This window comes from Apis laboriosa, unplaced genomic scaffold (genome assembly GCF_014066325.1).
Source record: "Apis laboriosa isolate Shangri-la unplaced genomic scaffold, ASM1406632v1 scaffold68_cov148, whole genome shotgun sequence".
Taxonomy (NCBI): domain Eukaryota; kingdom Metazoa; phylum Arthropoda; class Insecta; order Hymenoptera; family Apidae; genus Apis; species Apis laboriosa.
The window spans coordinates 6709378-6722090 of NW_025224135.1; the positions used below are offsets into that span (position 1 = coordinate 6709378).

At 40.3% G+C, this 12713-nt stretch overlaps 1 protein-coding gene across 6 annotated transcripts in view; it reads right to left on the reverse strand.

Moving 5' to 3' along the window:
- Positions 1–12713, reverse strand: part of LOC122718779 (homeotic protein spalt-major-like) — a 74461-nt gene that overhangs the window by 10745 nt on the left and 51003 nt on the right. Inside the window, exon 1 of one of the 6 annotated variants that reach the window (XM_043944101.1) lies at positions 1330–1510. The exons of the other annotated variants lie outside the window; for them this stretch is intronic. Coding sequence (XP_043800036.1) covers positions 1330–1420 — 91 coding nt within the window. The 5' untranslated portion in view covers positions 1421–1510. Of the gene's footprint in view, positions 1–1329; positions 1511–12713 lie in introns of those variants that run through there. 6 annotated transcript variants of the gene reach the window in all.

Consider the following 12713-nt stretch of genomic DNA (forward strand, 5'->3'; position numbering starts at 1 on the left):
GAGCGAAGCATTTTATTATTTGTACGTGACAAATATGACGAAGAGATTACAAGTCAATCGTGTTGAATCGATAAAATAACGTTATGTTCAATAATAAAAATGTATTTAAAGTTTTAAGTATTCCTTAACTGGCTTTGCGTTACAACGGTAACATTATTTTGAACAATGCATAAAACTAGTCTACGAAACTAATTACGCTGCAATTCTGACAAACAAACAATTAAGATAGGAAATAATGCGAAGAATAAAGGTTTACATGAATTCCATTTCACTTTTTAGTCTTATATAATTCAAACTTTATGGAAATTTTTTTAAAAAGAAAAAAAAGAAAAAATTTAGAAATGCATCAAATTGAAATATTCGATATAATAAAGAAAAAAATATGAAAAAAAGTATATATATATATGTATACCACGAAAAAAATAAGAAAAATATCTATACCATGCAACAAGTTTAAATACAATTCTTTGAATCATCTGAGAAAGAAATGATGGAAAGAAATGACATTTCGAGATTGTCTAAATCGAAAAAAACATCACTCCGAGGAAACAGTTCACCACGCGAAGATGAAAGCTCATAAAATTTCGCTTCACGATTAAAGCAACCAGTCGCCAAGGCTGGAACGGTCGAACGCTTGGCAGGTCGGCTTGTAATAGTTAGAATGTACAATGTGCCGGTGAAACCGAGTCAGAATCGTTAATCGAAGTCGCTCCGATTTTATTTACCACCCAAGCTTACCGACACTGATCACGGAACCTACGTGCCTATAATTCCTTCAGAAACTAAATAACAATCCATCCACATTTAATTTTACACTACATAAAAAAAATACGAATTCACGATAAAAAAAAAAAATGCGACAAAGGCCAACGTGAGGAGGATCGTCCCCATTCGTGTCAATGATAAGAAACGGCGGCACGGCGATTAGTATTCCGCGACGCAACGCGTGAAACCCGTACCGATGGAAACTTTTTAATACGCGCACCGGGGCCAATGAAAAATGGAAATCGCGCGATTACTATTCCCATCAAGGCATCCAAGACCCGTTCGAATCGCACCATTTAACGTTTCACTCGCCACCTGAGTTGACCTCGCCACTAATCCACTAAAAGATTCTGAAATCCAAAACTTCGCGTCACTCTTTTCTTTTTCTTTTTTTTTCTTTTTTTTTTTTTTTTTTTTTTTTGCGCGCGCGGGACAAAAGTTTTATCGACCGGTAAAACGTGTTACAGAGGGAAGAAGAGAGGCAAGGAGGGGGGAGAGGGAGGGGTAGAATTCGCGGGAAGCGTGACGCGTCGTGATACGCGGTTCAAGGTCATCGTTGCGTACCGGAAAATCGGGGGCACGATAGCCTGGATGTCCCCTGTTTGATCCCCCTGCACTCGAGGCGGCGCGTGATGCTCCATCTCATGAGCTGCATGTTTTCTCCACGTATCCGCGGAGAAAAGGAGTCTCGTGCGTGGCGCCGACTCGCGGTGGCGCGCAAAACTTACGATTAAGTTTCGGCCGAACGCCCGCGTGTCGACCGGTGTCATCCGGCAAGGACGAGAACCGACTGATCGCTTGGTAAAGAGCCGGCCTGGGCGTAGGTACCGTCGCGCAACGTCACGCGTCACCCTTTCCCCCACCTCGCCACCCACCACCCCACCACCTCCACCTGCCCTCCCTCCACCGCGCGCAAGCCTGTACACACGGTTATGACAAGGAAGGCGGCGCGGTTCATAAATCAGGGGGTAAGGGGCGGGGCCTGCGCGAACCACTCACCGACCGGTTATTAATTATTATACGGAGGGAAACCCCTCTCCTTAGGTTCCACCTACGCCGGCCAACTTCCGGATTCACGGCGCTGCTGTGCGCTGGAGTGACGCGCGCTCCAAAGCGTACCCGGCTTTCGATTTTGTTCCACGCGACGCGCTACTCAACTAGCGTTGGGGGGCATGAAAGCGTGAATTCGAGGCGAACGGATAGAGTTCCTTTGGTTCTCTCTGGAATGCGTCTAGACATCTCTTTTTTTTTTCTTTTCTTTTCTTCTCTTTTCTTTTCTTTCTTTCCTTTTTTTTTTCTTTTGGAGGGAATTCTTAATTCGGAAAGGAGAATGGAGATTTAAGAATCTGACGGTGAAAGAGGTATGCATAGCGAGCTTGTGGAAATAGTTGGAAGACAGTGGTGCTTAAAATAAGTAGGAAAGATAAATTGTTTCTTATTGACGCCTTCTTTATGGGATCTAAATTTCCGTTCACAGCTGTTCGTTTTAGCGTTTTATTTATCATGATATTCTTATATACAATAGCATGGTATTCTTAAAATACAATACCATTTTCTAAATAGTTTTAATAAGAAATAGTTTAATAAGAATTGTATTAAAAGAGATATCGATCAAGGAATTAATAGTTTGAAAATATTTGTTTCTTTTTTGTTAAAATGTCCAAGAAACATTTCCTGGAAAAGTTACAAAATTGTTGATGTATTGCTTCCTGTGTATCCCAAGATTCAGGACAAAAAAGATTTCACAAATTCTCTGTCCCTGGAAATGTTAGGACAAGATAAATGCCATTAGGCTTGTGTACTTTCTAAACTAGTATATAGGTATCTTTTTTTCACGAAAAAAAAGAACGTGTTCCGCATAAATCTATTGTGACATTTGTTATATCTAGTATAATATCTGGGAAAAATATTTATTAAATTTTTCAAAAAATTTTCTTATTATTCTATAGTCCAAAAAATTTTAATTTCATCGTTTTTCTCAAGGATCACTAATTTTCTGACGAAAAATGATATTTCGCGTAACGTTAAGACGATTGATTATAAAATCATGCTAAAATAAAGATCGACAGTTTATCAAAAGACTATCTTAATTCGTTGCCAATTAATCGGTTGGTAACAGGCTTCGCAGAGTACAAATACAGCACTGACTAGAACGTAACTTTTCAAACAAAGAAACAGCTGGGCGTGTCGAACGCAGTAGCTGAATAAAGCCTTGCCGGATTATCTATACTGGGCATAAAATAGCTTTAATTCGATTACATGTTATCGAGTGCGAATACTGTATTTCATATGGCTTCGCGATCAGCTTTTGACCTCTTCAAGACTATCCATTTCATTTTACCATAGAAACGTTCGATTTTACTATTTCGAGCAAAATTTCACTTTTTATTTAATCGATTAAAATTACTATATAAAACTATCATTTACTCAAATAAAATATTTTCACTCTTTCATGAAAAGAAGTGTTAATCTCTGAAGAAAAAAAATTTTGAAATGAAAGAAATTTCTTCTTCGATCATATAAATCGAGATGTAAAATTCTTCAAAACCCACTTATCACCATTCATTGCCAACATAATAAGAGGATTGTCTCACAACTCATTTTAAAATTTATTACCGGCCGTTAATATTAAAAATTGAGAGGCCAAATCATAAAAACTTCTGATATAGTGCAACGACCAATACGCAGGTGGTTGCGGTAGGGATTCAGATACAAGGCAATAATCCGCGTGGTTCCTTTTGTCGGACGGCCGACTTCCTGCAGGTCAAAAGCTCGTGCTGGCATTCAGTGGTTGGTTGCGTAACGTCCTGGCCAACTGTCCCGGCTCGTGGCGCAAGCAACCCGAGTGACTTTTGTCGAAAATACAACCTTGGGCCCCCGGCGGATGATTTATACACGCCAGTAAATCATAAACTGGAAGAAAGCCGCGCTCCAACGGAGGTTAACGAGGCCCCCGGACTCCGCGACAATGCGAAAATAGGTCGGAAGTCATAATTCACGTCCGAGGAGCAGCAGCAACGGCTACAGCCTGTTTCCTGCTCAGGAAGAGTATAAACATTTCATTTGGAAGAAGCTACGAATTTGCCAGGAGAGACATGCTACGCTGATAGAGTTATTCTTTGACTTTCACGAGCACGATATCTCGAAGGCAATTTCCTTTTCGGAAAAATCTTCGATCTCCGCTGATGAGATTCGTTGATAGATTATTCGAGAATACATTAGCATAAAAGTGAGTAATGCATTTTTCGTTTCTATATCTATGTCCATAGTTTGCATACATACATCGATTATGAAGTTTCTTTGGAAAACTGATCGCTCAATCCCTAAATTAACGATAGATAATGGCGCATCTATTAAGACATATAAATAAAATCATAAGAGCAAAAAAGTTTTCCTATCCTTTTATCCAACTATTTTCTCTAACTGTTTGCTCAAAGAATCCATTCGAAAATTTCCAAAACGATTCGGTTCTGGATCTCGAACGTAGCATAATTGGATCAAGAGAACTCCGATTGGACTAGGTCCTTCGGCACAGGGCGCAAGGGGCACCAACGACAAAGAGAGGACCAACGACACGGACAATCGTGCGATTGAAGTAGGTTTTTCCAAGAGGCATAGAGGTTGCATCCCGTGGAGGTACAAGGTCGCGGGACAAAGGAGGCCGATCGATAAAAGGCAGCGGGCGAAGAATCGTTGCGGGGGTCGTTGCTCTCTCTCTCTCTCTCTCTTTCTCTTTCTCGAGTCACGGCGCATCGGTGCCGAATACGAAAGGGATTCGTACTCGTAGTGACGGGGTCGAGTCTCGTTTAAATAAGTTAGCAGCGCGGCTCGGTGTGGCGGCGGCGGCGGCGGCGGCAGTGGCGGTGGCGGTGGCGGTGGTGACGGCGCGGAGGCAAGAGGAAGAAGGGAGGCAAGCAGGCAGGGAAGAGATAGCAGAGGAGGAATGAGAAATGAACGGGGAAAGAGAGACGCCGAGGGAAATTGCACGTGGCGGGCCGCGATTGGCTCGCACCTGTCTCCTCGGACCGCCCTCCTTTACCCGGGATCGCATGCCTGCGTACCTAATACGCTTTCTTACTCGTTGCATACGCGGCTGCCTTGCACCGCGTGCATGTGGATGCACACTTTCTCACCGGGGCCAAGGTGTTCGTGCCGTGTAATGAACCACCACCGCCCGCCGGCTTTGCCTCCTCCGCCTCCTCCCACTCCGCCGCCGATCCGTCGCAGTCGCCGGCCCCAGCCGAGTGGGGTACCGGAACAAAGTGGAAGGGGTACGGAAGGTTCTCCACGCCGGCGGCGGTGAGGAAAGGACAGACGATATAGTAGTACATATTATACTTTTGTATGGGCCGCGTGAGGGGCGGTGGGGGCGGCAGCCAGGCATAGCCGCGGTTGCACACGGTTAATCTATCTCCGGGTAGACACTAAAGCGCAAGATGGAAGTCTCCTTCCATTACGATTGCCATATTTGCAACCTAGGCCCCCTCTCCCCCTCCCGTTCAACACCCCGCTCGCGATCTTCGCGACCGGCCTCCCTTTGTTCGCGAGTGACTGCTGCCCGCACGATGAGTTACGGCCGGATCGTTTTTCTTCTTCGCTGGGGGGCCCCTCTCTCGAGAAGGAATGGAGTAAAGGTGGGTCGATGGAGGGTGAACGTGGTACCCTTTATATAGGAGTGTCCACGGCTATTCACTCCCCCTCGATCATGGAGATGTGTAAATGGAAATAATGGCATATTTTGTTTATCGAAGTGGTTTAGATTTTGAGATATTACGAGTTGTTGAGAGGTTTATTTAATAGGGGGGGTTGCGTTTTAGGAGAATTGTGATTGGACTTTGACAGTTTTAAAAGTAGATAAGTGTAAAGTGATATATTCCTTGCTTTACTTTTCTTTTAAATTGACGTATCGAATTTTTCTTAACAAACGTAATTTGAAATTTATATTTTTAATTTAAATAAATTTCGTAAAATGATCATATTTTACATAAGATTTTATAAAACGATTTTTCGATGTTTAAGATAATCGTGGAATTTTGTAAAAACGTAAGAGATAGTTACACGTTCGATTCGAGCTTTAAAAGATGAAGACTATTCACAGAATTTTTGGATAAATCATAAATCACGTAACACGCCAGAAAAGATAGCTAATATCTCGAGCAAATATACCAAAGAAACGCGATAAAAATTAATTTCTCAAATTTCCAAAAGATTAAGATCGTAAAATGGCGTAAAATCATTTCTTCAAAGATGAAAAATCCAAAGAAATACTATTTAAAATTTACCCAACAAGGAGGGCAAGTCCTCTCTACACAATCTTACCCGCGAAACCTCTTTCAAAGCAACACTCCTCGACATCTCCTATTCCCCCCTATTCTCCCCTCGCCCCTCCCGAGTACACGATACCCGGTTCCCCGCTAAATACACTTTCCTCCCCTAGTTCAAATCTCGAACATTTTCATCGGTGTGGCAGGAGTTATAGGAATCCGCGGTGTTTGTTAGGCGATCAGTAACGCGTTAACCGTGTCCAGCCTTTGTTATCTTTAAACGAAGGCAGCTCAGAAACAAAAACACCGTCCGCCGAGCATGAAGTAATAAAGAACCTCGCGGGCCGGCGCGATGACCGGGCTTAGAGGGGGTGGGAGGGGAAGGTGAAAGAAGATGGAGGGGGGGCGGAGGGGAAGGTGGAGGCGGCCGCGATGAGGTTGGGCCGGGGATGGAGGAGGGCGAAGATCGTTCGGCGACCTGTTAAGTAACCAGCAGATTTACAGGGCTCTATCTTATCGACCGGCCTCGTACACCGTCCCTCGGTGTGCGCGCTTATTTATTCGTTTGCAAATGAATAAAGAAGGCCGATCGATGCTCGCGGACCAAGAGCGCGGGCTACGGCTACAAGTCCACCTATGGATTCCAATCTAGCGGTGGAGAACTTTCTGGCACGGCGAGGCGGAGGGGGGGGAGAGAGGTGTCTTTCTCTCTTTCTCTCTCTCTCTCTCTCTCTCCGGTCATGTCATACGCGAAACCCTTATCTCGTCCCGGGCGAAATCATGATCGTTCCTCGCGCGAACTTCCCCGTGGGACAGCGAGCTACACCAATTCACGGACGGAACACGGAGTGTGAGAGGGTTTTAATGTTACCGGTGCTTGGTCCCGGGGAATTTATCGTTATTTGTAATCGCGGCCGGTCGAGTTTCTTGGCGGTTCGCCTTTCGGCGGCCCTCCGCGGGCGTCGAATACACCCTTTTCTGTATCCTCCTATCCTCTTTCCCTGTCGATCGCGTACGTGTGTGGATCCCGGTACACTCGGGATGGGCCCGCGTGAAAAATCGCTAGGTATCGACGTACACGAGGTACGGAGCTGTGGTTAACGCGCGGTTTATCTGGCAAGAGGAGGAATCAATTCCGATCTAATCCTCTCCGAAGAAGAGTAGTACTCTTTGCTTTTCGATCGATGCGCGAACGCGAGAGAGAGAGAGAGAGAGAGAGAGAGTGGTGTTGCGTCGAGAATGGAAGAGGACTTGTTTAGGATCGAGTTTCCCAGGTTTATTTGAATTATTCGGCGTGGAACGTAATACGTAGATGGATTCGATGACCTTAGGTTGTTCGTAATGCATACGATAATCGTGATTTTGTAATTTTTAATAAGGAACGAAGAGAGAAGGGGAACGGATTTTTAAATAAAATCCATTCTTGATAAATAATATGGTAACGTGTTGTCATGGTTGTTTGGCTTGGAAACCGCAAACGAAGGCGTAATAATCGTAATAATCATCGCGGCAATAACGAGCAAAAGGCGTGGCTCGTGAGGGAACACGAGGAAAGAGGGCGTGCGTGTTAAATTGCTGACGTGCGTGCTCGCGTTAGGATCGAGAAGGGGCCTTTTACGAGACGGATTATTATTTAAATGCTCTCTGCGGAGGCCCGATCGAATCATATAAATTGGAAGGAAGAAAAAAGAGTATTAACTTGGACACCTGCAACGTGCTCGCAATTTCACGGGGCTACTTAAGTATCTTCGAACGATTCTGAATTTCTTTCCTCTCTCATGCTACATAAAAATTAAAATATCGATTTTTTCGAAGTAAAGTCCAGTCGACTAAATTTAAATTTAAATTAAAATTTCTAGAAAATATTGGAAAAAAAAAACTTGTCGACGCGCATCAACGATATTTAAAAAAGGAAAAAAAAAAAAAAATATATATTTTACGATCTAAAAGTCACGACAGCACCTTAACTCGTCAAACATGTTTCCAGCAAAGACAAAAGAAAAGGGGACTCACGAAATGCACCGATCAGTTACGCATCTCGGAAACCCATAATTGAACCATTTAGTTAACCTAATCTTCATCCGGCCCGGTGGTAGAACTCCCGAAGGAGCGTGCAGGTCAAAGGGGATGGAGAACCACCACTCGTGAGCGGGATCATTGCGTGGCAACGCGCTTGAATATCGTTCTGGCCATAATTTAAACGTCGTTTGACCAACGGGTCAATCTGCCGGCACTAATTCACTCATACCTCTGTAACAGATCGGGCAAAGTTATAACAGAACGAGAGAACCGTTTCTTTTTTTCTATTGCCCCCTTCTCCCCCCTCTCCTCCCCCTCCCCTATTTACCAGGTGTATATAGATAAGATTGCGACTCGTCTCCGTTTCTTTCATCGTCCCAGACTTTGGCTCTCTAACACGAACGATCGTGTGGACGGTTCGCGATTTTACAACGATACATGGTAATTAAGCGTCCTCCCATCCTCCTCCTCCGTCCTCTGGCGTTCGACGAGCGTTCTGGCGAACGGACGAGAGGCGAGAAAACGTGACGAGATGCTGTTCAAATCTACTGCACGGTTGGAAAACCGGTCGAAACACGGTTCCGTTTGAAAAAAATCGGGCCACTTGTTTCGAACGAGTTGATCGGCAGGTTATTCGATATTTCGAGAATCGTTGGGGATAGTATTAATTGGATGCTCAATGAGTTGATCGTGTATAACCAGACTGGGATTATTCTGTCGCTTCTTCGAGCGTGAAAGTGTGTAAGAGAGATGAAACGAGATTGGTTCTTCCTTTCTCTCTCTCTCTCTCTTTCTCTTTCTCTCTTTGTTTTTTCAAGCAGTAGTGATCTGGTCTGGAAGTAAGGATATATAGAGATACGATTTACGCGAGGTTTTAAGTTGTCGTTTATGAACTCGGATGAAAAATTTTAACGACACACGACTGTTTCGAGATTATTATCTTCGTGTGAAGTATCTCGCGCGAGATGAAATATTTCAATATGTTTTCTTCAATTTTGCTAACGATTCGTTAGTGAGGATCTTTCTCTTCTTTTTTTTTTTTTTTTTTTTTTTTTTTGAAATAAATTGTCGATCGAAACGTTTGATCTTGGGATACATATTTGAGAAATCTTTTGAGAGATTTATTCTATTCGATGAAGAAGAAATTTAAATTAGAAAAAGTTTTCGGCATCGTTATTCGGCATAGATATATTAATTAGACGATTTATTTCATCGATTGTTTCGTTCCCCCTCGTTGAGTTTATGCATTTGCAATATTTTTTATAACATTTGACTAAATTAAATTATTATTTTTCACGTTATCGTAAGGTATAAAATATAAACTTAAATTGTGACGGTAAAAATTAATGATACGACTCGGGACATGCTTTGCATGTATGCATAATTAATGCTTGTTGCGAGTAAAAGTTTTTAACTTCGGTTAATTAACGTTTATTACTGTTTAATTTATTTTTAGCGTTAAAATTTAGCTCATGTTTGTTTATAAATTAACATAGCGCGTTTAATTAAAATAAATCAATGTTACATATATAAGAAGGGATCGGCATTTGTTAAAGTTTAAATCGCGACAAAAAAAAAAAACGAAAAAATTACATCGCTATTTCTTAAAATTTAATTTTTTCGATCCCCTTCGAGGATTCTTCCTCCAAGCATCACTGCATTAGCGTCAACTGTATTCTAATCTTTCCACGATCCTTCCCTCGCGAGTTTATTAAAATCGTTATACATTCGATTTAGAAAGAAAGGACGAATTAAACGGCAAGTTTTCCTCTTTTACCTCTTTCATAGAGGCGCGTGGATTCGCTCGATTAGTAAGATTTACGCTTTGACCAGGCCAAGTTTTATCCGCTCGATTGGCAATGTCCAATGAGCGACGATTAATGCCACTCGTTTAGTCGGTTCGCGATAATTGCCATTGGCTTTAACTCACCATTTGAAAACTGAGTTATGCACGTGAACGAAATTCTCGGACGTCATTCAGGATCACTCCCCTCGATGATTTACAGCCAGGTATTCGCGGAACGATTTTAAATCGCGAGAACTGGCGTGATTCGTGGTTTTTGCATGCTCTTCCGACACCTCATTAACGCCGTCCACTTTCCATTTTGTCATTTGTCGAATAATCGTGATAATCGTGTAAAAATATTTTGATATCGTATCAAAAAAAGAAAAAAAAAAAAATGAAAATTCGTCGAAACGAATGATAAATTTCGATACGGTTGTTTCAACCTCATTCTCTCATAATGATCTCTATCAAAAATTTTTACGATTCGTATGTCGTTGAAACGTGCGAATTTCTTGAACGAAATTTTTAATCGTCTCGAATTTCAATAGAAAAATTCTGAGAAGATTTTTAGAGCTACTTGTACAACTGTTAATACGCTATAATTTCGTATTTTCATAGCTAGTTTGATGTTTGATGTAAAAAAGGAAAGAACAAGCGCAGAAAGCGGAATGATATTAATTTCACGATGCAATGCAAAGCGAATTTCACGACGATGTCTCACTACCAGCTGCGCTAAGAGATTTACTGTTATCGACGTACAGCCATCAGAACAGAAAGCCATTACTTTACATGCTACGATATACACGGTGATTCTAAAATATCCTATATTACGTTGAGGAAAAAAAGTATGGGAATGAATAAAGTGCTGCTTTCACGTCACGATATTGTTATAAGAAAATTCTTTCCTTTTCGAAATATTTCTCCTTATCATCGGGTGAAATTTACAAAGCTTCGAATTCGAGGAGGTATGAAAATTTATGAAAGGTCTCTAATAAAAGAGATTTATAATTTCGTTAATGTAACAAAGAATGTCCATTCAACGCGTATGCAAATGTTGAAAGTATAAAGCGTTACGTGTAAGTTAATTTTAGGATTACACAAGATTGCACACGATTAACTCTATGATAGATAAATGTTAGATGAAAATTGCTGACATTAAGATTTGGCAACAGCCCCTAAATTTACTAATTTTGCTAAATTTAATAATAATATTTTCGTAAATTTTAGAATCCAATCAAGAAACAACATCGTTGCAAATTAATTTATTATTATTTCTTTTTTCTAACAATTATCTTTAAAAATATATGAAACTATCATCATTTTAATTACTTTTATGGTGGGAATTATTCTTTAAATAAAATAATATTCTAATTCTATTTTCTTAGCCAAAAAGGAGCAAGATATTTTTTTCAAAATTGGCAAAATGCATTAAAATTTGAGTCTATTTTTGAATTATCTTATATTCAAAGCCCTGAAAACTTTTCATGATGGTCGAAGAACAGCAATTAAATTGTTTCCACGGGCTAAAATGACGGTTAATGATTCAACCATTATTTTCGTTCGAATTATTTACCTCTTGTTTTTAATTGGTGAAATGTTTCATCTTTGAAACAGTATTTTGAACTGTTATTCCGTTGGAATTGGTATAAAATCTTGTTTATTTAAATGGAGGATATTAAGCTCGGTTATTACAGACAAGAATAGAGTAAAATATTGCAATCACGGTATCATAAATTCTGTATTAAATTTCGCATATGTTTAAAATTACGCATATATTCACGTGTAATCATGTGTAATTAAATTCAGGTGTTAATAGTCTTGTTTTATACGTCGTTAAAAGGAAAGTGGAACGTGACTAAAATTCTAACATTCATTTATTGCATATATTATCTAAAATAAATATTTAGAAATTCGAAAACACACTTTATTCGTTTCAAAAATTTCAATATTTATTTTTTCTTGACATGTTTAACATTGCTTGGATCTAAACAAATCATCTGTACTTCTAAACTAATATCTATATTTTCCTTTCCAAACGAAATCAGATTTATCATCTATTTATAAGCATAAACTATAATAACCTTTTCAAATATTTTCATTCATCAACGAATATCGATTTAATTAATTATCGAAAAGTTACCGAAAATTTCTAATTCTATTTTAATCATGATCGAATTTCTTAGAAACTCACAAGAGCAACCAATCGTCTAAAACTATCCATCTACGTAAAATTATTGCAATGATTTTATCAAAAAATTTACGAAACATTTTTAAAATAAATACATAGCTGTATTTTTAACAATCGCGAAAATTCTTTGGAAAATAAGAGAAACCACCTTTAAAATTTTCTCAAATATTCGTATAATTCATACTAATTCGAAATAATTCATACTAAATGTCCAATAGATAAATAAATAAATGACAGGAAATTCGAGATCCATGTCGTTTTCTATCTCGCACACGAGAAGGTTCTAAAAATTAACTTCGGCCGAGCAGATATTCAAGTCAGATATTATGCAAAGGGTTGATGCGGTCTAAGAGGAACTCCCGGGCTATCTGTCTCCGTACAACTCCCCCGTCCCCGCGCCCCTTGATGACCAACCCTTCCTCCAGGGTGTGATTAATTCTCCGAATACACGGACTACGCTTGAAAAGCTGTTAGACACGAGAATCGTGATGGTTGAAATATTCGATTGAGTCGTCCACGTCAAATTTTCCAGCTTTCTCAAAGTCTCAAACGAGAAAAACCTTTATTTTTCTTCTGATAACCGAAATACAATCTTACAAGTTACAAAAACGAGAAAGATCGATGTTGAATAACCGTGACAAATTTTATTTATCGCTTAAACTTACACCAAGAAAGAAAAAAAAAATCTTCC